The following is a 22,337-nucleotide window of genomic DNA, read 5'->3' as shown; positions in this document are numbered from 1 at the left end:
CGACTTTTCTGTAAGAGCAGAATTTGCATATATTATAATTATTATAATATAATATATATATGTTTCTCTTGGGAATGATTTCAAGGATCAAGCCAAAAGAATAAAAATCGATAAGCCGATTCGAGATTATCTATCGTAAAGCCAGTAAAACTATCAAATCCGCCTACGCATAAACCTGCATGACTAGGCCTCGTATTAGATTAAATTAATTTTAATGTATTTTACGAATTTATTTAAACTATCAATAAAAAAGGATATTTTTTCGGAATGTTTTAAATGTTAAGTGTACGTGTTAAAACGATCAGAACTATTTTTTTATTCAAATTTTTCGCTACACTGACATCACGATCTAACTTGACCGTTCTTTCAAGCCTGGTTCTTTTAGCTGAACTTCTTGCACGATTCATCTTTCCTCTTTTTCTTTTCTCGTTGGAGGGAAAAAGAGAAAAGATGAACTGTGCAAAAAGTTCAGCTAAAAAGAACAGGCCTTGTTTTGTTTCGTCTCCAGTGCAAGAGATTTTATTTTAAAAGAGTATATGTATTGTGACTCATACATCAAGATGCAATATTTTTTTATTTTTCAAAGCTGCGTTACGTTGCACCTTCTCTGCATTCAAAGCTGAGCAGATTAATTTTAATGTCGATTAACTTACTTTTTATCTTTATCTTTTTCTAATTCTTAAAACTTGAAAAAGTAAGTTAAACCGAAATTAAAGTTAATCTGCATTGATAGAAATAGACATAAAGAAAGACGAAAATGCAGCTGCAACGAAAACCAGTTTCAGCTATGCACATGAAGTGCACGGATTATTTGACGGTTTTCGAAGCGCCGCGCGTCGCGCCATTAGTGCCGATCGCATCGGTCTGAACGTGGCCGCGGGCGGCAGTGGCGTCCTCGGACGGCCACCTCCGCCGCCACGGTCGGCGGTCGGCCATGTTGCTCCGTCGCAGCGGTCACAGATGGCTACGTGAAAGTCAACAACCGGTTCCGCCGGAGTAGCAGTAGCAGACGTAGCAGTCGCAATCGAGATTCGTCGGGATAATCGTTCTGCCGCGTTGCCGTCGTCGAGTTTTACGTTTACTCCGCGTCTCCTTGTCCGGTTGTCCGGCGTGGGTGCCACGCGTCGTGACTTTCCCCGATCTTCGATATCGCGTCTCTTGCCGCGGCTACCGCCTCTCCCCGTTGTCCCGTTGTCCGGCAACGTATCGCCGAGTCGTGATCGCCGCCGATCGCGGAGTAGTCGCCGAGGATGAGCACCAACAATGTGCAGGCGCTCTTTGCATGTTCCCGGTGCTTCTCCAGGCATCCCTTCGAGGACCTATCGCCCGGTCAACAATTGTGTAAGGTACGCACGCCGCGGGCTCCGTCCGTTCCTCGTCCGGTCTCAAATCGACGCGACGAATCCGTGGCATCGAGAGGATTCCGGAAGGATTCCTCATGTTGCTCGAATCTTCCGTGGGACGGAATGTGACTTATCACGTGCCGTAGGGATGAAATTCTTTCCCCCGATAAAATTTTCCACGACGCGTCATGGGTCGATGGGTTTTGTGTAAATATGTTGCATATGTAACTGAGAAGAGGAAATTTCAATTCGATTCAATAAATTGCATTTTTTTAGCACTCGGATAATTTTAATTTTTTATTGTGCGGTATAAAGCGTGATTACCTGCGAGAAAATATTGTTTGAATTGAGAAATTCGAAATACGTGATTTAAAAATATTTCTTAGGATATTAACTTTCTTGTAAATTATTATTTAGATTATATTTTTAGAATATTTTACTACGGAGTAAATAAATGAATAACAGCAAATTATAAAAGTTGCAAAAATATTAGAAGAATTTGAAAAATTAAAATAAAAATATTTAATAAATAAACAATATTATTGTATTTGTGATGATTTTAGTTTTCTTTATTGCATCGTAGCGCGGTTGTGAAAAATTGTTTTTTGGATTAAGAAATTTGAAATACATGGCTTAGAAATAAATATTTTTTAAATAGATTATTATCAAGATTATTTTGTTAGAATATTTTACACTATATTGTAAATGTGTAATAGTAAATTGTAAAAGATATTGAGAATATGAAAAGTTAAAGAGATACTGAATAAATTAACAATATTGTTATAGTTTTTATAATTAGGAAAATTTTTTGTTTACATAGGAATGCAGGGGAGCCTTTCCTGTAGTAAAATGTACGTACTGCAGATCAGAATTCCAGCAAACCATGTAAGTGAGAAAACAAATCGCTTCTGTTCTCTCTTATAAAAATTGCCTATAAAATGAAACAAAATTGTATTGCAATTATGTCCACAGAAAAGGTAACACAAGCACCATATGTAAAAAGTGTGAGCAAAATGTCAAGTCTTATGGAAAGCCGTCAGCTTGCGAGTACTGCAATACCATTGCTGCATTTATCGGTAGCAAATGCCAACGGTGTACAAATTCGGAGAAACGCTATGGACCGCCGGTCACGTGCGAGCAATGCAAGCAGAAGTGTGCCTTTGACAGACAGGATGAAGATAAGAAGGTAATGCAAAGGCAGTATTGCGCTTGTAGCTCTCAATATTTGAAGGAGACGATCTCTAGCTGTGCGATATGTATTTGCCGATATAAAAATCAGATTTTATACTGAGAACTATTATCTTTTTTCTCCCTAATGTTTTTTCTTTTTTTTTTTTGTTTATATACACTGACACAACACTTCCGTTTCTCTAAGAATATACATACTTGATATGAATACTTGACTATATTTCCCAAATCTGGCATACTGTGAATTACTACAATGTGATTACTTGATCTCATTCTTTAGAGTTTGATACCTCAAGTATACCTTGAACAATAATAGATAAATACTGTGTTCTAAATTTATGTATGTAATAAATTAATTTTTAGTGAGATTTATATACACATTTCTTAGCAAACTAATAAGATTTTACTTACAACACTTTATTATCCCTCTTATTGTTCTGAATAATTAAGAGTAGCTGTGTATGCTATTTCGCTATAATACTTATATTTTCTGAGTCCATACATTTGACTTCCTGTCACGACTTCTTTTCTTTTTTTAGAGAGCGAATAAGCATCAAGTGTAATTTCTACAGCTAAGACCTCTCTCTCTCTCTCTCTCTCTCTCTTGTTGGTACATGGTAATGAATTTATGCTACCGCAATGCTACTTAATCGGTTACGGTGATGTTTTGGTTTTTAGGTAGACGGCAAGTTATTATGTTGGCTGTGTACACTGTCGTACAAACGAGCGTTGGCAAAGACAAAGCAATCGGACGCAGAAAGAAGAGCGCATATGAAATTGGCGCAACAGCGGGCTGCGAAGCACAAAGAACAAAAGTAATTATTCAAATACATAATATTACAAGGTAACTCTTGATAGCCTTAATATTGCGTGTACATCACAATTTTTTTCCAAACATGTCCCATGCGACATGCATATTCGATAAATACACATTTTAAACTGTACCAATTAAATTCTTAATTATTTATCTTATGCTTTCTGTTGCAGACTGAAGGGTCACAATAAAAGACCGCACAGAGTCGATGTGACAAAGCTGCCGCCGCAATCCGAAGGCGGAGACACAAACGGTCCTACACCCGCGAAAGCGGCACGGATGGCCGGCGTTCACGACCCTCATGATCCGAACAGCTCGGATCACGTGGTAGCGGTCACGCAGCTCAAAGAAAAGATAGCTCATCTTCAAAAGCAAATCAGCCAGAAAGAGGGCCAATTACTAGCAAAAGATAGACAAGTAAGTGAAAGATTTTCTGGATGTTCTCTAGAAACGATTCAAGTGGACAATGCGTAACCAACATTTTGATTATAGATTACTGATCTGAAGGCGAAGAACTTCACGTCCGAAACAGAATTGCGCAATAAGATGAAAGCTTCGGAGAAAGAGTACGAGACAAAAATCTCCAACATGCAGCACAAGATCTCTAGTTTGTTGAAGGAAGTAGCGTCATTATCGAAAACGTCCAAGCGAGGTGATAGAGTGGCCGCCACCAAAACGGAAGCTGGGACCAACAGTGGGAGTGGAACAGACAGTCCCGTACCTTGATAAGGTAGGTATATCTGAATTTCGTCGTCGTGTTCAGAATGTTCGCATTTTAATGGAACAAATTAATATGTATTAAACGAACTCGCAATAGCGACATAAAGTCGCGTCACCCGATATATCTTGCAAATGAAAAGCCCCATTTTTCGTATTGTTTCCAGAGAATTGGTTAGCTGTGACAACATACTCAAATGATCGTACCCATATAAAACATGCATGATTATACATTATGCATATAGTTAATTGTTTCCATTAACAAGGCGAAATTGTATTATTTTTCTAATTACTATAGGAATGTATATTATTCTCTCAATATGCATCAGAGAAAGGTCGTATTCGTATCTCCGTTTAGGGGAGATCGATAATGCAAGTAAAAAATTTATATATGATAATTTAGAAATAGCCTTCTCCCCCCCTTTATTTTTCGGTGACTGCCAGTTTTGTGCGACTTGTTCGCCAGAGGTATTGATTTTTATGGCGAAAGACTAGCGAAATTCCAATAACACAAATCCCGTTTTATGCCACGAAGTTATACGAAACCATTGGTGGGGATTTCGAGGCAAACTCGGATTGGTTATACATGTATGTGGAAACAATAAGTGGCAGCGTAGCTGTTGCATTTTATTATTTATGATAATGATGATGTAAACAACGCTGAATCAGGATATTATGACTTGTAGATCAATTTACAATAAAAGCTGAAAAATTTATTGTCCCATGGTTCCACATATCCAGTTCACGTCCATGTCCACGTCGTTCGTTATTCTTTTTTCCTCGAGTGTGATCGTTATCGTGACTCTTGCATCATTTCAAGCATGAGCGGTATGATATAAGGTAAATGCCTGGACACGTACCTGTATCTGGACATTTTTATCATTTCAGTCCTTAAATAAGTTATAACGCGAATTAAAATCAAGGAATCAAAGATAAAAATATTTTTCTTGTATTTGTATTATATTTTTATCTTCGATTTTAATTCGCGTTATACTTAGGTATTTAAAAACTAAAATGATAAAGGTGTCCAGGCATTGGTACATTTACCTTAAATGATATCGGATTATAACGACATATATGTAGGTGTGGTAGTGATATGTGCATATAAATATCCAACAGCCATATATTTATTCTTTATTTTAAGAAACAAATGCTAATTGAGCATTACCTATTCAATAATTATAATGATAATAAATGCGTAACAATTTCACTATATATATATATATATATATGTATACGAAGTGTAAGGATAATTAACATTTAATTTATAGTCGTTTAAATACGTACGAGCGCGTGCACGCGTGCGCGCGCGTATGCGTGCACGGTACAGTTGGATTGTTATCGTTTAATTATTACGAGATGATAAGAACTAAATATTGCTTGTTTGTTCTTGAGGCGGTTAGTCGCCCTCGCGCTTGTCGCTTCCTCTCGATATTTCTCTACTTTCAGCGTATGTATTTACATGGTCTTCACCGTTTTGCCTCTTTACGCGCTGCGCTGTGTGCTGCTCCCTTCTCCCGTATCGCTATTAGTGTTCAAAGTCCTAAGCACCTAGGTTTCTCCTCTAGTTCCGTTTTAACTTCGTTATTCGTAATAGTGCTCTCAAAATACAGGCAAGGCGGGAAATCGAAGGCAATGTACGGAATGATGCTCGAACACCGGTCGTGAAGAACGTCACTAGGAATCGCGACCGTCACCAAAAGAAATTTTTCCATTATTGCTTGTAATTGCGATATTATTGTGTAACGAGTCCTGAAAAAAATGTTTTCCTAGGTCGTCGCTTCCACTTTGTCTCGCATCTAATGTGCTTTCAGCGTCGTTCTGTAAGGTGGGCACATTATAGAACGATACTGAGAGCACGTGCGCTGCGTGGGCAGATTCCTCATACAACATCCGAAAAGTTCCTGAAGCGTGATCAGGGCAGCGTCATTAGAATACTATCGCTAGTACAGCGTACGCTACATTGTACAGAAACTTTTTCATTGCTCGGCATCCCGTAGAATGCCCGCGAATCGTCCACATTGCCTGGTTATTAAAGGGTATATCAGCAAATCAGTGTAAAGGCCTTGTGAATCTACGATACATCGTCTCGCGTTCGATTTCGCGAGACCCAGTTCGAACGCTCGTTAAACTTATTACGGTATAATTGCCGGGACAGTCGAGGAGGAGACTCTTCGTTCGAGTGTGTTCGACGGTGCCCGGCGGGTAGATGATGAATAGTACGAGGGTAATAGGTAATTCGGGGTATGGAGAAACGAGGATCTCGTCAGTTTCGTAAGAATCTCGCACGCGAGCACCGCGGTTTCGGCATAGGGGAGAGAATAGTGGTCGCGTATTCCCGCTACGTCCCGAAAGATGAAGGATTCAGCTAAAAACGGGATTTCTTTGGATTTAAATTGTTGCGGCGTATAACGTCGCAACGTCTGGACGCGAGGGGGAGATTCTTGCGAAACCGAAGCCTCGGGGGATGATCTTGCGAAGGAAGCCGAAATTTAGAACGATAATGTTAATACACTCCTGCATTCTTGAAAATCGCACATTCTCTCACTCTCTCGCTCTCGTTTTCTCTCTCTCTCTCTCTCTCTCTCTCTCTCTCTTTTTTTCTCTCTCGCTTCGTACGGAATCGTATCGCGATGCACGTGACTCCTTAAAAATCTCACAAACGCTCGATAGCCGTGTGTATATCAGTCTGCGATACGTCCTTTAGATTAATATCTTTACGGAACGACGACTCGAAGATCTCGATATCGTGTTTAAAAATTCTTATCGTTCGTTAAAAAATTCTCTCCGTCCCCGCCCTTCCGCGATGACGAAACCCCAGAGTCGTCCCTCAGTAAGAGTGAGTTGTTTCGTACCACGTACGGTAAGCTGCGCTCAGAATTAACTCGTTCGATCTAGCTTAGCGTTAATGGAAGTACGAATTCGCCGAGTTTGCGTAAAATCAATGGAAGCTGCGGGAAAGAATGACAGCATTTTCGACAATTCTTTAATTCTAGCTTTTAAACTTTTTGTGCTACGTACCGTACAGAGGAAGCACGACGTAATCGAAGAATTGATTCGCGCACGCGAGAGATTTGAGAAATCATTTCCGCGAAGATTTAACTCGATTTCGAAATATACATTTTTCTTAAGAAACGCCGTAATTGCACAATAGTTCTCTCAAGACGTTTTGACTAGATTTCCTATCATAACTTCCGATTTTACGGGCGATTGTCCTCTCCTTCTTTAAATTTTGATAGTTTAAAGCTACGGGTATCTTCAACAAACCGCACGATAATAAGGAGATATTTTTTTGCGATCGAAATCCAACTTATACAAAATACAACCTCCTTTAATTAATGAGCATTAAAGAAAGAAAGATTCAGCATAGCTGAAATAAATAGAAACATGCAGCATGTGGAAGCTAATAGCAATATTACAAATACGTATATGTATTTTTCGAGGATGTATTTATCGAAGGCCGAAAAAAATACGGAGATAATAAACGCGATTAAAAATTGCGGCGCACGATTTTACGTATATGATTATTTATATCACTTCATTCCGTAATTAAACCCCGAAAAGAGCGAAGTCTCGTCATTGCTAGCTATGGACCATTATATACCGACGAGAAAATAAACTCTCGACGTAAAATTTTGATAAATATTAACACGATTAAATCTAAAATCTCTTGCTTAGGGATGCTAAAAGAAAGGGCACTTTCAATGTGCCAACAAATAAGTTATAGTATATAACTTATATAAATGCCGATCGTGTTCACAAAACACGAGTATAACACAAGCGCACGTCGATAGTTTCAACGTTCTTTTTTACACACGCATTAATAAATTAATATCATTAATAAAATCTTTAATATAAAATTTACTTCGCGGAAGTTAACATAAAGCGCAGTCTACCGTCCGCCAACCGACGACGACGGTATGCACGCATGTATGTGCGTATACACACAAGTACACATACGCATATACATGTGCACACACGGATGTATATACACATATATAGGTATATATATTTATATGTATATATGTATAAAGGTATTCATAAATTAGAGCTCCTTATATTACTTCTTTTTAAATTATTGAATAATTAATAGTAATATTAATATATATACAGGTACAGGTCTCGTATAGTTGCAGTCGTGTCGTCACTAGTTGTTCGAGTCTTACTTGTTGTTTCTTGCTGTTGATCGTTCGCATATTACGCGAATATTATGACGGGTGCCGACAAAATCCGCCATTTTACACACCGACCTAAAATCTTAGCACGTCGAAGACTGAAATTTCGTTTTAAGAATTATGCCTGAAATATATTTCAAGTTAGTTTTCGCAATGTATTTAACGCCGTGACAATCATCGCGATCTTCTGATAATATATATATAATACAATCTTGCTAAATTATTTGAAATTAATCTGTCTAACAGAAAAAAAAACTTTGAATCAGACTTGAATCACTTTTGCAAAATTGAAATTAATTTTCTTAATAGCTTGCATTTTTAATATTTACACAATTAAAATTGATTTTTTAATAGCTTCCAATTTTAGATTTCCATTACATAAATACAGCACTGAATGAATTAAGAAATAATAATACATCTTTTTGTGCATCTTTTTACACAGATATTTTTACACGGAGAAAAGTAAAATCGCAATGTAAAAAACAAAAAATTACTGTATAAAATTATTTAACTGGAGGCATTTTAGATTAACATTTATTCGAGTCATTGGGAATTCATTCATCATGATGCGTCTTCGACGTGCAATTCTAAAATGCATCGTGGAAGAGTAATCGAGAGATTCGAGTGACTTTGGTACCATTGCTTATATACGAGCATCCTCCCTATTTCTCCTGAAATGACAGTATTACGATCTTCTCAAGCGATTAAACCTAATTATTTCGAACACCACTCTCCCTTTCGTTGATAACGCTACGATAGAAAAAATATAGAAACGAGTATTTACAAGGATAATTTACAAGGAAGGAACTTTATGCGCGTTTCTAGACAGAACTTCGTCGGTTTTCCTGGGAAAAATCTATCTTCCCTTTTTTTCACATCATCTTAGGTATTAAAACAACAAAGTGTCCGCTAAAAAATTAGGCGGTTGTTGATCAGTCGATTAAACAACTTCTATTATGCAATTAACGATGATCGATCACTCTACGGATTTATTACGATCTTCTTCTACGTTTTCTCGTTATTTTGAGAAATCATTCACAAATTATCTCAAATTTTGATGAAATATGGTCGATTTTATAGGGAGAAAAAAAAACAGATTAAATGAAATAATTAAAATCTAGAGTTTTTTCTTTATTTCTACTAACATTTAAGTTAATTTTTTAAAATTATTCTAACGTAATTTAATATCAAAATTCCAGAATTAAACTAAATTATAAAAATTGAAGATGATGAGAGTAACAAAAAACATTTTTTAAATATATTATTTTATCATAGTAAAAATTATTTTTCGTCTCCAAAATGGAGACAACAAATAGAGTTTAAATTCTCAAAATTTAGAATATTAATAGAAACTTATCAAAATTTTTTTATCGTTTCAAAAATCTACCATAATTTCATCGAAATTAAGAAAGAAAACTTGCGAAGATTTTGCGCGCGACATTATATGCTCTGTTCTTTACTGCCATTTCAGAGAGGGAAAGCTCCTATCTCCGGTCTCTTTTCTGGTCAGTTGCGAGCGACTCTCTTACGTTTCCACGATTGCATTTTGCGCCCGAGCGGAAGGGGGGCTCATACCCCATCATGCGACTTATGTAATTATGTAGCATTATGTGATGTACTTATGTACACTCGATAATGTGTGGTTGGGATGTTTCTATGACGCTCGGTCGGCCCACGGAATTTTCCAGGTTGTGGAGTGACGTCGAGTGCGGGCCATGCGTCGATCCATGCCTGTCGTAATTATCGATGTGCTCCAACTCGCATTCCTTGGGCATATTTCCTGCAAGGATATGCCCGTCCAGTATTAGCCTCATCCCCTTATCTAATACCTAACGTATTTATCATTCTATACTTTTGAATAATTAATCAATTTTTTCCGAGGTCCTAAACTTGTCGATAAGGTTGCCTATTAACATGAATCTTCCTTATGATTGTCTTAGCGACGTGCAACAACGAAAGATAAGTTGTTTCTTCATTCTACTTTGATTGTAGACCTATCTGATGTAGATCTAGAGTTCGTACTTACCAACATTCATGTCAGGACCGTACTCGTAATACGTCGGCGAACCCACGGCCGCGGCAAGTGCGAGCTCGTCCTCGATGTTATTTGGTCTGCAGCTCGTTGTCTTCCAATGGGTTCTGAGGCCGCTCGCGCTAATGTATTTTTTATCGCAACCCTGGCAAGTGTAGGGTCGTTCGTTTGTGTGCAATCTCTTGTGCAGTTTCAAATGAACGAATTGGGTGAACTTGGCGGGGCAAAGGTCGCAGGCGTACGGCTTTTGACCGGAGTGCAGTCTAAGGTGGGTCTTCAGATTCGAAGTCGAACTAAACCTCTTCTTGCATATCTCGCATTGGTGCGGCTTTTCACCTGAGGACGCATTGACAAATAAATGTATAAATATATTATTGTCTAAAATATTTGGCAGGAGATCTGATAATAATATATTTTGTGTCTTGATCGAACTCTTGATAAGCAAATCTTGTTTGTCACAATAACACCTCCTTTGTTTTGTGTGTAGGAAATATACATACAATAATGTGAACGAAAGAATAAAAAATATTGTACATATCAATTAATTACCTGATATTACTAATAATGTTATATAATATTATGATTTGCAACATAATGCCTTTATTAGATTTTTGCAAACTCAATATACTGTACATATACAAAAAGAAAAGTAATTGTTAGATATCAATTAAAAAAAAAAACAATAATTTATAAAGATTCTAAATAAATCTACTAAGCGCTTTACATAGCAAAGATCTTATGAAATACAAAGACGGAGGTACTACTTTGATTGTTATTCCGACAATTACATCAAGACTAATACTCGGATTAGTAAGCTTACCAGTATGCACGAGATGATGTTTCTGGAGGTGCGCGAGTTGTGTGAAGCTTTTGGTGCAAACATTGCACTTGAAGGGTCTCTCGCCGGAGTGCGTCCTCAGGTGTACCTTGAGATTCGAGAGCTGACCGAAGGTTTTGCAGCAGACGTTGCACTCGTAATGCATCTTGCCGTCCTTCTTCTTAAGCGGATAAGGCAGCGACCTATAGCCCCTCGAGCCCTGAGAGTTGGGGCTGAGGGCGCCGCTCTGGGAGCAACCGTGATCGTCCGGCGACAAAGAGCTCGCCGGCGAGTATCTGTTGAGAGATGACGAGGAGTTGGGATGAATGGTGAGACCCGGATGGTGGCCGAGATGAAGATTGTGCGTGCCAGTAATCAACGCTTGGTTACTGTCGATTTGCATCGTCGACGAGGTGGGTAGCTGATGGCCACCGCTGCTGGTGGCCTCCAGTCGCCTGCCGTCCGTGGTCCTCTCGTAGACGACGTTGCCACTTGGCGTGGGCGAATAGGCGCTGCAATTGATAGACAATGACGCGCCCATGTTGTGATGCAGCGAGCCATTTTGGTGACCGTACAGACTACCGTACGGACTGTAGGACGAGGGCGACTGGATCGGCGAAATCGGCGAGATGCTCTGATTGCTGCTGCTGCTACTACTACTGCCGGCAGAGTTGGGGTAAACCGGACTGGCGGACTCGATCTGACAGCCGGCGGCCCCCGAGCTGCCGGAGTAAAGAATCGTCGTCGGGGTGGGTACGCCGTTCTGACTTGACGACGGCGACGGCGATTTGGTCTTCCGCTTGGGCGGGCAACTGTTCGTCGTGGACGCCGAATGCGGGCTGCTGCTGGACGTCAGCATCGTGCTGGACGAGAGCACGCTCGTGCTGGAATGTATGCTGCCGCCGGCGTTGCTGGACGAGTGCAAACTTCCAGGATGCGGCGGCAGGCTGCCGTTGCTTCCGCCGGTGCTCGAATGCAGTCCTCCTCCCGTGCTGGAGTGCAGATTGCCAGTGGGGCTCTGCATGCTGGATAGCACGCCGCCGTTGCCGCTGGTCGAGTTCACGCACGAGTCTGTTTGTATGGGCAAGTTTGAGCTGGAGTCCGGGCTGCAGGGTAGAATGTTTCCGTAACGATGGGACTTCTTGTAAGAATACGCCATCTCGGTGGGGCTGGAGGGTGGCGGCGTCACTGAGTCTACGTGAGTCTGATGATGCAACTGATGATGCTGATGGTGCTGCTGCGAGCCGCCATTGTGATGATGATGGCTGTGGTTATTATTATTGTTGTCCGTGCTGTTACGCAGCAGAATGTTTTCCAGGATAGAACTGCTGGGATTGGCTAGGTAGGCGGGTCTGCCGGACATCGGCAGATTACCACCCTTGGCCTCCGGCTCGTAGAAGGGTTTCATGTTCTTCTCGGATATCTCATCCTCAGGCACGGTCGACAGCACCGTGCTCTTCTGCAGGATGATAGGTGATACCGGCTTCTGGAGTTCCGGGGTGACCGCCCGGCTGGACATCTCCTGGTCTTTGTCCTTCGTCGGGCCATCAGCTATACCTTTCGTCGCCTGGAAGTTACCGTAGGTCTTGGAGATCTTGATCTTGACTTTTCTGTACTCGTTCTTCGCTGCAGTGTTGTCTTGCTTCAGAATCTCATCGTTGCACACTGACGATTTGGCATTCTTACTAAAATCCAGCACGTAGTTATTTTCACTGTCAGACTCACTGCTTTCCTCGGGTGGTGTCAGGATTTCGTCGTGATAGCCATTTGAGTGATAACCCTCGTCTGACCTCACGGATCCATCCGTTGGCGTCATCTGACGCCTCTCGTAGATCGAAGAGTCTTTTAGTGGCGATATCACGTCGACGGCGGGTGAAATTTCCGTGGGTATCGTTGATTGTTGTACTTGTTGTCCTGAAAATAATTGATAATGAATATATAAAAATCCTTTCAATAATAAATATCGTTATACAGTGAAATTACGAAACTGATCAAATTGTACTGTTGTTACGAATATCTTTTGAAAATTCATGAACGAATATATTTGTACCAAAATCATAGATATTTACTTATTGTATATGTCATGTTAATATTAAAAGGTCATTTTCATCGATTGCCATCTTCGAATCAGTTAATTGTAGATCATTGTTACATAGTACGTTTGATCAATTACGCGAGTATATTTAAATAAAATTGGATACAACCCATACAGCATAGAAAGATTACAATTCAGACATATAAACAAAAAAAAATGTCGCCTTTTATTTATTTCTATTTAAATAAATTTTACTATTTTATTCCACTACGGTCGAACGATCGTATTGTGAATTTATTGGAATCAAACAACCTCTTTATTATGAACTTTCCTCTCAATATACATTCTCATTCCGATGACATATGCGCAAAATAAAATTTAACATGATCAGAAACAAATGTAATAAAGGGTGAAAAAGCAGCACAGAAAAGATTCATTTTACGAGCTTTCAGTTCACAACACAAACGAGTTTACAAAATAGCATTTTATTATACGGACATTCGATTGCACTATATAGATTTTGGAACAATTCTCGTACGTATCTATTGTCTTACACTTACCTGCTTGTTCCGTGCTGCTTATAAGTTATGCTAGGATTTTATGTATAAGACTTATTGGAGATATATAGTCGAGTGCACAATTACGAATTTGTCGTAAGTTTACTGTAACTTTGCTATTCTGTATGTCTAACATATTTCTGTAACATATTATACTCTAACTTGCAAAATTGCTTCAATATAGCTGAAAAGTTCTCTGCTGTATGAGTGGACACAGATGATGGCACATATAGCTTCTCTTACAATCTTAATTTGATTAAACTGTATCATGACACCAGTTATTATTTACGTAATTATAATTTCTATTTTATAGAGAAGATTAGAACTAAACACAGATGTGTCATAAAATATTTTGATAGAAATGCATGAATAATCAAGTGAAATATAATACAAGTTATAAACGATAACTCTCGCGATAGCTTCTTTATAACACTAATCGTTTTAATTTGTTACAAATGTCAGCGGTATATTGAGATTTCGGTTTGCGCATTAAATTTCCATGTTATGATTTAATTTCAGCGTTATATTAACTTGAGGTGAATATAAATCTACTTACGTATTCTCTGAAGCATCAGCTCACCGGTGAGCGGATAATTGAGCCTTTCCGCGAATTCCCTGCAGTACCAAACCAACAATTCTTGATGCGGTAATATCGGCTTGATCGTGTAAAAATAAATGTTCATCTGAAACACGGGTATAGCAACAATTGTGAGCTTTTTCCCTGCGCGTATAATCTAGACGTGATTAAAAATATATACTTCTTCGCAAGATACGCTGCACAAAATTGCTTTACCTTATACTGGCATGCTATTAGGTTTTGCGATTCGGACGAGTAGGCGGGATTCACGTAACGCATCCAATTCGATTTCTGGACGTCATAACCGTCGATGTAATAGAACAGCTCGTTGTTCTTGTATACCTGGACAATGCGAAAATCATTTTTATATTCGCGATGATTGAACGGTTCCATGAGAATATCATTACGATTGACGAATTTTTAATTATAGGCATGCATATTCGTTGTTTATAGATATGTTCCAATCTCATGTTCCCCAAAAATATAAACATTTAAAAAATGGCGTAAATTTTTGAATATCTAAAAATGAATATCTAAAAATCGTGTAAATTTTGTATGTATTCTTAGAGTTTGAATAGCATTTTTAGCTGACGCTAAACATTGCCAGCCAATTCTTAATAATGTAACATGTTGTCAGTAATTATTAATGTATTTTGCTAATGACCATGATTATTAAAGGTGCTTGATACTATTTTTTCAATCAGGGTTACAATTCAAAAGTTTACAATCCAAATCTTTATATTCATTCTGTATAATCTTTTTCTATCGCAAGTACGCACAAATTTTCTTATTATGATTATGAAACGCTGAATTATTACTACAAGAAAACCCTAAAAAACTGGTTAACGTTCGCGTTCGTTAGATCTCATCGCGATTTGTATGTATCGTGTGTATGCGAAGATCGTAGAGGAACCAAGTAATCGTCGTAACGAATTGATAAGTTACGAGACATCAACGGCTTCTCGCGGGTTTCGCTTTAAGGCTCGCTAGATCGGTTGAAACCAGTTTCTGGTCTTTGCTGGCTTCTCCTTCCATCTTAGCTTTTTTTCTACGTTTTCTTTCTTTTTTTAATTTTTACCGTCGTTCTGTCGAATCTATCTACGTTAACGGCCTCGGCGAAGAGTTATTCTCCGCGTAATCTGAAAATATCTCGGTTGAATAAGAGATGTAAAATTGGCCTTACCCGCCAGAAGTACTTCCGGTTCGCGTCTGCCGGTACCGAATCCTTCGTGTACACCTGGCCGACCAGAGGGCCGAAACGTGTCCCTTTGGGGATGTAACCGGTGCTCCACACACCCAACACCTGTCACATACGTAATTTCCGATTAATCGAGTCGACTGAAATTGAAGGATGATGCATATTTGAAAGCTTAAATATCAATTTAGCCTCTTATAGTTCTCATCTCGTAATTTATACATCCACACATCAAATTTTATAATTGAAAATTCTCTCCAATAAGATTTAATATTTTATAACTTGATCAATTTTTTATTTTTTGATAAAAGGTACCGTAAAAATTTGCAAAAAATAATTAAAGTAAAAAGGATTAATAAGTAGTTATAAATAGTTATTTGCACTTATTATATTGAATAATTTGGAATCATAAATCAATTCTGTAATTCATATAATGGATTCGCAACTCAAAGTTCGGCAGAGAAATTGCGCTGCCGAAAAATTTTTCTTCATGTCTTTAAGCTTCGTTTTCAGGAAATCGCAAAAACTACCAAAATGTATGAATGATCGGTGATTGGTAAAAGCGCATTGTTTGCTTCTTCCGTTATTCTCATTGCCCGTTCTCATCCTATCGCAGCGTGTTAAAATACGCGGATATCGGCAGAAGATAGAACCTATTTTCATTTCGACTCAGAAATAGAATAGAATTCACCCTATTGCATAGAAACGTCCATTCGGCAAAACTAATTTAACTCTTCGGTGCTTTCAGTCCAGCGCGCTCTTCCGATGCTTTTGTTTCTCTTTTGACAAACGGAAGCTCGACTGACGAACGTCGATTAGCCCATCGTGCGCTTCGCCTCAATGTATTACATCGTTGCGATTCGCGAACGTTTCGGCTTCTATCGCCAGACTCGAAATTTCGTAAGTGGCGTAGAGAAGCTTCGAGCAAAAGTTTCGCGCCGATTACACCGAACGTTCTCGATTCTCGCCGCGCTGAGGAAAGTGTAACGCGATTCGACTTCGCCTCTAGGTCATGCCTCGTAAGTTAATTAGCCTCTCGTCTCTCGGTCAAGTTTGATTTCATGGCGTCGTTCGGCCAACGCCTTTTCATGCTACATATTTGTCACATCTATCTAAAACCTATCTAAAAAACTTATTTTCCTTTGTCAGTCATTGAAATTCATGCATTTATCTTCCATTTATCTCCCTTCACAAGAAAACTTTTGATGAGAAATTGAAAAAATTGAAAAAAATTATTACTTCCTAAAAATTATGATATTTATACTCTGTTGAGTAAAACCAAAGTTACGTTAAATGAATTGTAATTAGTATTGGAAGATTCTGTTTATAAATTACAAACTATAACAGATAGAAAGGGAAAACTCTAATGGATGAGAGACTAAAAGTCTGATTATCTCCAGGTTTCCATTAGTACTTATTGTAGTTTAATATTACACGCGATTAATATTACTCGCGTGTATTAATATTTGTTTAAGTTCTAAAGTTTCTGCAATTTGATAACGCTTAGCGTTTTACTCTAGGACATTGCGTCTTTTTTCTGGAAATTATCAGTTTTCTTGTGTGTTTGCGCGAGTTTAAAGAATTAAACTGACGCAAAGAAATTAATAACTCGATGCGATTCGCGACTAAATATGCGGCTCGCCTACCGAGGTAATTTCGGAATAAGTTTCTTCTGCGAAAGAACATACATCGTTGAGGGCCTGAGAGGGTTTGAGGACCAGGTTCCGTGGCAAGGACGCCTCCGCACGATTGGTATCGCCTGGCGATGCCGACACATCCGGTACCAAATATACGGCATGCTGCTCGAATTCTTCCTCCCTCAAGGTCGCGTGATCCCACTCGCTGGCCTCCATCCTTCGCTGCAAATAGAACCGGAAAATTCTTATTAATTTGATTTGACATCGGGAAAATTTCGCGAAAATATTTGCTACACTGTTAGATGTTAAAGGATAAAATTTAAGCCAATACCTTGAGTTAAATAACATTTTGTTATTTTCAACTACCATATATGTCGAAATTTGTTATTTTAACACAAAACAGTATTAGTATCATTTTAACTCCACTAGTTTAGTTGAGTTAACAGTGTTCTAGTTAAATTAACAACATATTGAGTAGGAACAGTGGCGACTTAGAAGAATAGTTAAAGATGACTCGAGTATAATTTGATACTACGAATTTAACAGTGTAACTTTTTTTTATTTTAACAATGTATTTATTTACTATATTTGGTATATCTGATGCATTTACAATGCACAAGACTATATAAATTAGGTTAACAAAAGTAACAAATATTCCACGGAATGTTTCGTGCCATACATTTATCGCAAGATGCTCTTAAATGTCATCGTTATGAATTATAGCAAAAGTCACGTTTAGAGCTTAGAAACTCTTTCATAATCTTAGTAAATAGTAGAAGCTAATTTATCTCTCTGGCATCCCCGAAAAGCTATGTATAATCGAGTGACGGATTAAATGTCCTTTTAAGCGGGGATTATACATTAAGGAGGTTTCGAATTTTTATGATAGGTTCTGAGATTATTAATTCTATCGTATATATCGCTGTCACACGCGTGTTATCTACCACTAGTTATTCAATCCTACTGGCTAATGGTCTCTAGGAAGCAAACTCGTATATTCCATTCTTGTGCGTTCAATAACACCTCGAATGAATAATCGAAGCTTCGCCATTGATACCCACTATTTTTTACCCATGTTGTTTTTTTTATAGATTTACGTTTTTTTTATTTTTATCGTCGAGCAAACACTCGATTAAGCTCAAGCGTCATCATTAAGTCTCGCAAAAGTTAACCGGCGCGATCGTTATCGAAGGAATAATTAAAAGTCCTGGCGGTGCGCAGTTCTATTTCTTGCTTCATGCATTCGCGCAACTCCGGGAAATTATAAATTTGCAATAAACTCAAATCGAAACACGAACTATTTGGGACCGGCCAAATTGATGTAGAAATAAGTAACAAATGAAATGAAGTTAACGATCAGTAATCAAATTGTTTCTCGATGCTTTGGTTTAGACAGTCACTCGAAATAACGTATAATCAATGATAAATTCGAATAATACCATCCGTTCACGTGCAGCTAAAGATTGTTAAAACATCGAATTAATATTCCAAAGGATTTTTCATCCGTTCACGTGCAGCTAAAGATTGTTAAAACATCAAATTAATATAACGAATTGTCCGAATATCAAATAATTGCTGGTATGGAAAATGTCATTGAACGAATCGCGATTCGCGATCCAGTTTTCCTCGACAGTGCCGACTCTTCAATTTGCGGTGGTGCAACACTTTAACACCGCGAAAGTGAAACCCGTCCACGCATTGATCGACTGCAGGGGTGGGAGGGAGGGAGAAAGGAAGGAGTAGCAGGGGGCGGTAGGGCGGACGGGGGCATAAACTCCGAAGTCCTCCCCGTCCGCTACCACCCGCTGAGGGTTTTCGCTACCCGGTGGATTTCGATTTCCATGAAAATCGCGCACCCCCGATATCGCAAACCGCTCGCTCGCGTATGCTTTCGACTCGATTTTCCGACCAAAAGCGTTTTATCACGTTCCCGAATTCTCGGGAAAATAGATTTCTTACAAAATAGATATTACATTTTCGAGATTAATTCTTCCGCTGAACCGTAATAAATGTAAATTTACATCCCGGAAGCTTCGTGATTTTTAGGCAGTGTGTTTCACGATTCTTTTTAAATCAACATTGTACAATTTCATTTTTTACAGATGCTTTTTTGAAGCTTAGGTTTTCGATTCGTATTCCACGACAAACAATCGGTTATTTTTACCTTCTTGTCATAACTTTTTCGGAAATTGATTTTTGTATCCAAAGTCCTAAGTTTTCTTTATTTCTTCTTGTCTCGTAAAATATTGAAAGCACGAATATAATAATAATGCGGTTTTCCGACGCAGACATTTCTTTCCCGGTTATTCCATATTCCGTGTGATATTTATTTTTCATCAACTCTCAGTTATATTTATGTATCTATTTTACTCTGGTTTAAACGGGAGAATTAATTTCTCATGTCATAGAGAATTAACCGATTGTTTCTCAATAGTATAATTAACTTAAATTATTTCTATATTAATATTTTTGTCGACACACCGGTATTTTATTTCAACACAAATTATAACAAAGCTCTCTTCCTTCCGAATCTTTCATCTTGCACTTCCCAAACAGAAAATGTGAAAACTGCAAAAAATTGTTCAAATAACACGCAATGCATCACATTTTACACAAAAGATCGCTGCACTCGCAACATCGCAGAAATTGCAGCCGCGACAGGATCGATCCCTAGCGAAAGGATATATATGGTGTTTTGGTCGGTCGCGGTACGCGTTGCGTTACGAATTTTTCTGTTTCTCTTATGTTACTTATAATTATTAATCTTTTTGTAATGAAAATAATACCTGTTATCACAATTTCTTATTATCCTTTCGCAATACTCCATTAAATCTATTCGAATCCATCTATCTACTGCTCTCTCTCTCTCGTGTAGTTTTTATTAAAACAATTATCTGCACATGAAAAGAAGACGTATTATGTATATCGGGAAACTTATTTTTTTCACCATTGTCAAGTTTGGAATAGCGAAGAGCTCTACACAGAACTCCATTTTTTCACCACCGTTAGTTCCGAGGCGGCAATGTCGGCTGCCTGCATCCCTGTATCTTTCACTTTAGATTCCAGAACATAGCAAAGGACTACTCGAAAGTCCGTATTTTTATTTTGGACTTACATTGACTCTTATAGCATTCTAATTTGAACATAATATATTCCCTTCCTCATGCTTTGCAATCTTAACGTCGCGAGCCGGGTTTATGGTACTCACGGCTTTTGATGCATCGGACGCGACCAGACAAACTCCACAACGACAGCGTTGTTCTTCGAGGTGGAGACGTAGGTAGGTTCACCACCCTGGATCACCCGGAGAACACCCTTTTCCGTCGCGATCCCTTCGCCGTTGCGCGACCGTGCGTGCGCGGTACGAAGGGCTCTATAAACCGGCGGCCGCCTTTTACGTGATCCTATGGTTCCTCAGGGAGACCGGCATCGCGCCGGCCCCGGTTGCACTTAGGGCCCGTTCCTCCTGGCCTCGCGCTAGCGGGCGACGCAGGGCGCCGTTTACCCTCAACATTTATCTAGCTCGATCTGATATCGCGCCGAGGGTTGCACGGAGGACGAGGGTGAGAAATTACGTCGGTAAGGCCGATCGCTGCCCCGGCTCTCTCGCTGCCTAGGCGGTCCCTACGCGGCCACCTACGCGTCGACGACGCTTATCGATTATCAGGACATCGGAAAAAGGGAATTGCAATCGATTCCCACCGATCGGCCGACATTTCTCTGGTCCGTGTCGCCGTCGCGCTCGTTGTTTGTCAACAATGCCAATTCTCGCCGCCGCCGCCACCGAGCGAATCGCCGATCGGAATCTCCTCCTCGGAAAGTCGTTTCTCACTTTTCTTTTACTTCCTCCACCTTCCTCGAGAACGGGTCGAGAGCAAATCGATTCTGGCTTAAGGCTTAACACACGCGCGTCAACACTAGCGATTATTCACCACCGATCGGAGTATCTCTCTCGCGTTACCCTTCTCGAAGCGTCATTCGACGACGCGCACTATCACCGGCTTTCACACACCTCGGCACCGATCTCTCGCTGTCAAGACCGTGTAGCTGGCAAACGCGACGCGCGAATTCTTTCTTCTTTTTTTTCTTTTTGAAAAATCTAGAGCGCTTACGGAGAACTCACTCGCGAAAAACTGGGAATCCGCGACGGTCCTCTCTTTCGCGAAGGGGTTGCGTCTCCGCCTTCGTGTGGTTCTCCTCGACGGGATGGCACACGCAAGAGAGCGCGGTGTGTGTGGAACTCGGGTAGACCTGACCTAGCCCAACGCGACTCGGCTTGGCTCTCCTCTCGTCCTCCTCCCCCTGCGTCGGTATTGGTCGGCGGATATACGTCGATCTCCCTTCCGCTTCCGTCAGTTCCTTTCTCTCTCCCTCTTCCTCCGTCTCTCCCCCTCTCGCGCCGTCGTTCTCTTTCTCTCTTTCTGACGCACGCGGACGCGGTGGTGCGCCCGCAAAGCTGCCAGACCAGAGCAGAGGTGGTGCATTTCTCTGCGCTGCGCTTTCGATCGACCCGTTGCCAGAGGTTTCCCCTCTCTCTCTCTCTTTCCCTCTGTTTCCCGTTTCTCTCTCCCGCTCTCTCTCTGCCTCGGTCCTCGCCACCCCGAATCCTCCCGTTCTTCCCTCTATGCGTCTCGCTTCACCGTACGCCACTTTCCAACCTCGTCTACCACCCCGATCCACTCCCCGCTCATTGCTCTTCGTTCGCCCCTACCATCATTCTCCTCCTCCCCCCTCCCGTCTCTTTTTCTTTCGTGCATTTCCCTCTTGCATCCTTGTCTCGTCATCGCTATACCTTCCTCGTCTCCCTCTCTGTCTCTCTTCGGTCTTCCATTACCCCTTTCAACCCACCGCCCGCTTCGACGCGCGTGCAACCAAACCCTTTGGCGCACTACCCCTATTCCATACGTCGCTTTCTCCCTTTCTCTCGCCGTCATCGCGGCGCTTGTTTGTTCATCCCTCGTCGTTGTCGACGACAGCAGAAGACATGCGCCGGTCGGTTTCAAAGTTTAATTCTTCAGATAACTTTTTACGATTATAAGAAGCAGAAAGAAGATCGAGAAGGAACTCGGTTAACAGTCGGATGAAAAGTGTCCTTGGAAATTTTAATATTCGAAATTCGATATTCGAAAATATTGGCACGTCAATATAAAAGCTCAATATTATCTTAAACGTTATGCTAATATAAAAAATAATTTTAACCACTTTTAAGTTTAAGAAATTCAGAAAAGGATTTGTGATCGACGTATTGGT

The 22,337-nt window shown here is 39.9% G+C and overlaps 2 protein-coding genes across 3 annotated transcripts; one reads left to right on the top strand and one right to left on the bottom strand.

The window, feature by feature from the left end:
* Positions 1–932: 932 nt before the first annotated feature.
* On the top strand, positions 933–4,778 carry LOC139817221 (protein FAM76A). The gene is made up of 7 exons (XM_071785175.1): positions 933–1,346; positions 2,164–2,228; positions 2,316–2,529; positions 3,210–3,346; positions 3,519–3,762; positions 3,838–4,075; positions 4,230–4,778. The coding sequence occupies exons 1-6, from the start codon at positions 1,251–1,253 to the stop codon at positions 4,069–4,071; spliced, it is 990 nt and encodes a 329-aa protein (XP_071641276.1). The 5' UTR covers positions 933–1,250; the 3' UTR covers positions 4,072–4,075; positions 4,230–4,778.
* A 389-nt stretch (positions 4,779–5,167) lies between these two features.
* Positions 5,168–21,719, bottom strand: Blimp-1 (PR domain zinc finger protein 1). Of its 2 annotated transcripts, none has more exons than XM_071784874.1 (8): positions 20,296–21,719; positions 17,097–17,309; positions 15,439–15,558; positions 14,472–14,597; positions 14,235–14,361; positions 11,090–13,000; positions 10,264–10,605; positions 5,168–10,017 (listed from the first exon to the last, which is right to left on the bottom strand). In XM_071784874.1, the coding sequence occupies exons 2-8, from the start codon at positions 17,301–17,303 to the stop codon at positions 9,857–9,859; spliced, it is 2,994 nt and encodes a 997-aa protein (XP_071640975.1). In that variant the 5' UTR covers positions 17,304–17,309; positions 20,296–21,719; the 3' UTR covers positions 5,168–9,856. The 2 variants fall into 2 exon arrangements, with proteins under 2 accessions (XP_071640975.1, XP_071641027.1); XM_071784926.1 differs by having other exon boundaries at positions 17,139–17,309.
* Between the last annotated feature and the right edge of the window lie 618 nt (positions 21,720–22,337).

This window comes from Temnothorax longispinosus, chromosome 1 (genome assembly GCF_030848805.1).
Source record: "Temnothorax longispinosus isolate EJ_2023e chromosome 1, Tlon_JGU_v1, whole genome shotgun sequence".
Lineage (NCBI taxonomy): Eukaryota > Metazoa > Arthropoda > Insecta > Hymenoptera > Formicidae > Temnothorax > Temnothorax longispinosus.
The sequence above is the reverse complement of the archived record's forward strand: the minus strand, read 5'-3'. Positions and strand labels throughout refer to the sequence as shown.

Excerpts from the sequence above, each read along its gene's own strand:
- LOC139817221 (XM_071785175.1), top strand. The coding sequence starts at position 1,251 with ATGAGCACCAACAATGTGCAGGCGCTCTTTGCATGTTCCCGGTGCTTC. Across the intron at positions 1,347-2,163 it reads CCGGTCAACAATTGTGTAAG|GAATGCAGGGGAGCCTTTCC; the intron begins GTACGCACGCCG and ends TTGTTTACATAG. Across the intron at positions 2,530-3,209 it reads GACAGGATGAAGATAAGAAG|GTAGACGGCAAGTTATTATG; the intron begins GTAATGCAAAGG and ends TTTGGTTTTTAG.
- Blimp-1 (XM_071784874.1), bottom strand. The coding sequence starts at position 17,303 with ATGGAGGCCAGCGAGTGGGATCACGCGACCTTGAGGGAGGAAGAATTC. Across the intron at positions 13,001-14,234 it reads GCTGATGCTTCAGAGAATAC|GACAACAAGTACAACAATCA; the intron begins GTAAGTAGATTT and ends AATTATTTTCAG. Across the intron at positions 10,606-11,089 it reads ACATCATCTCGTGCATACTG|GTGAAAAGCCGCACCAATGC; the intron begins GTAAGCTTACTA and ends ATGCGTCCTCAG.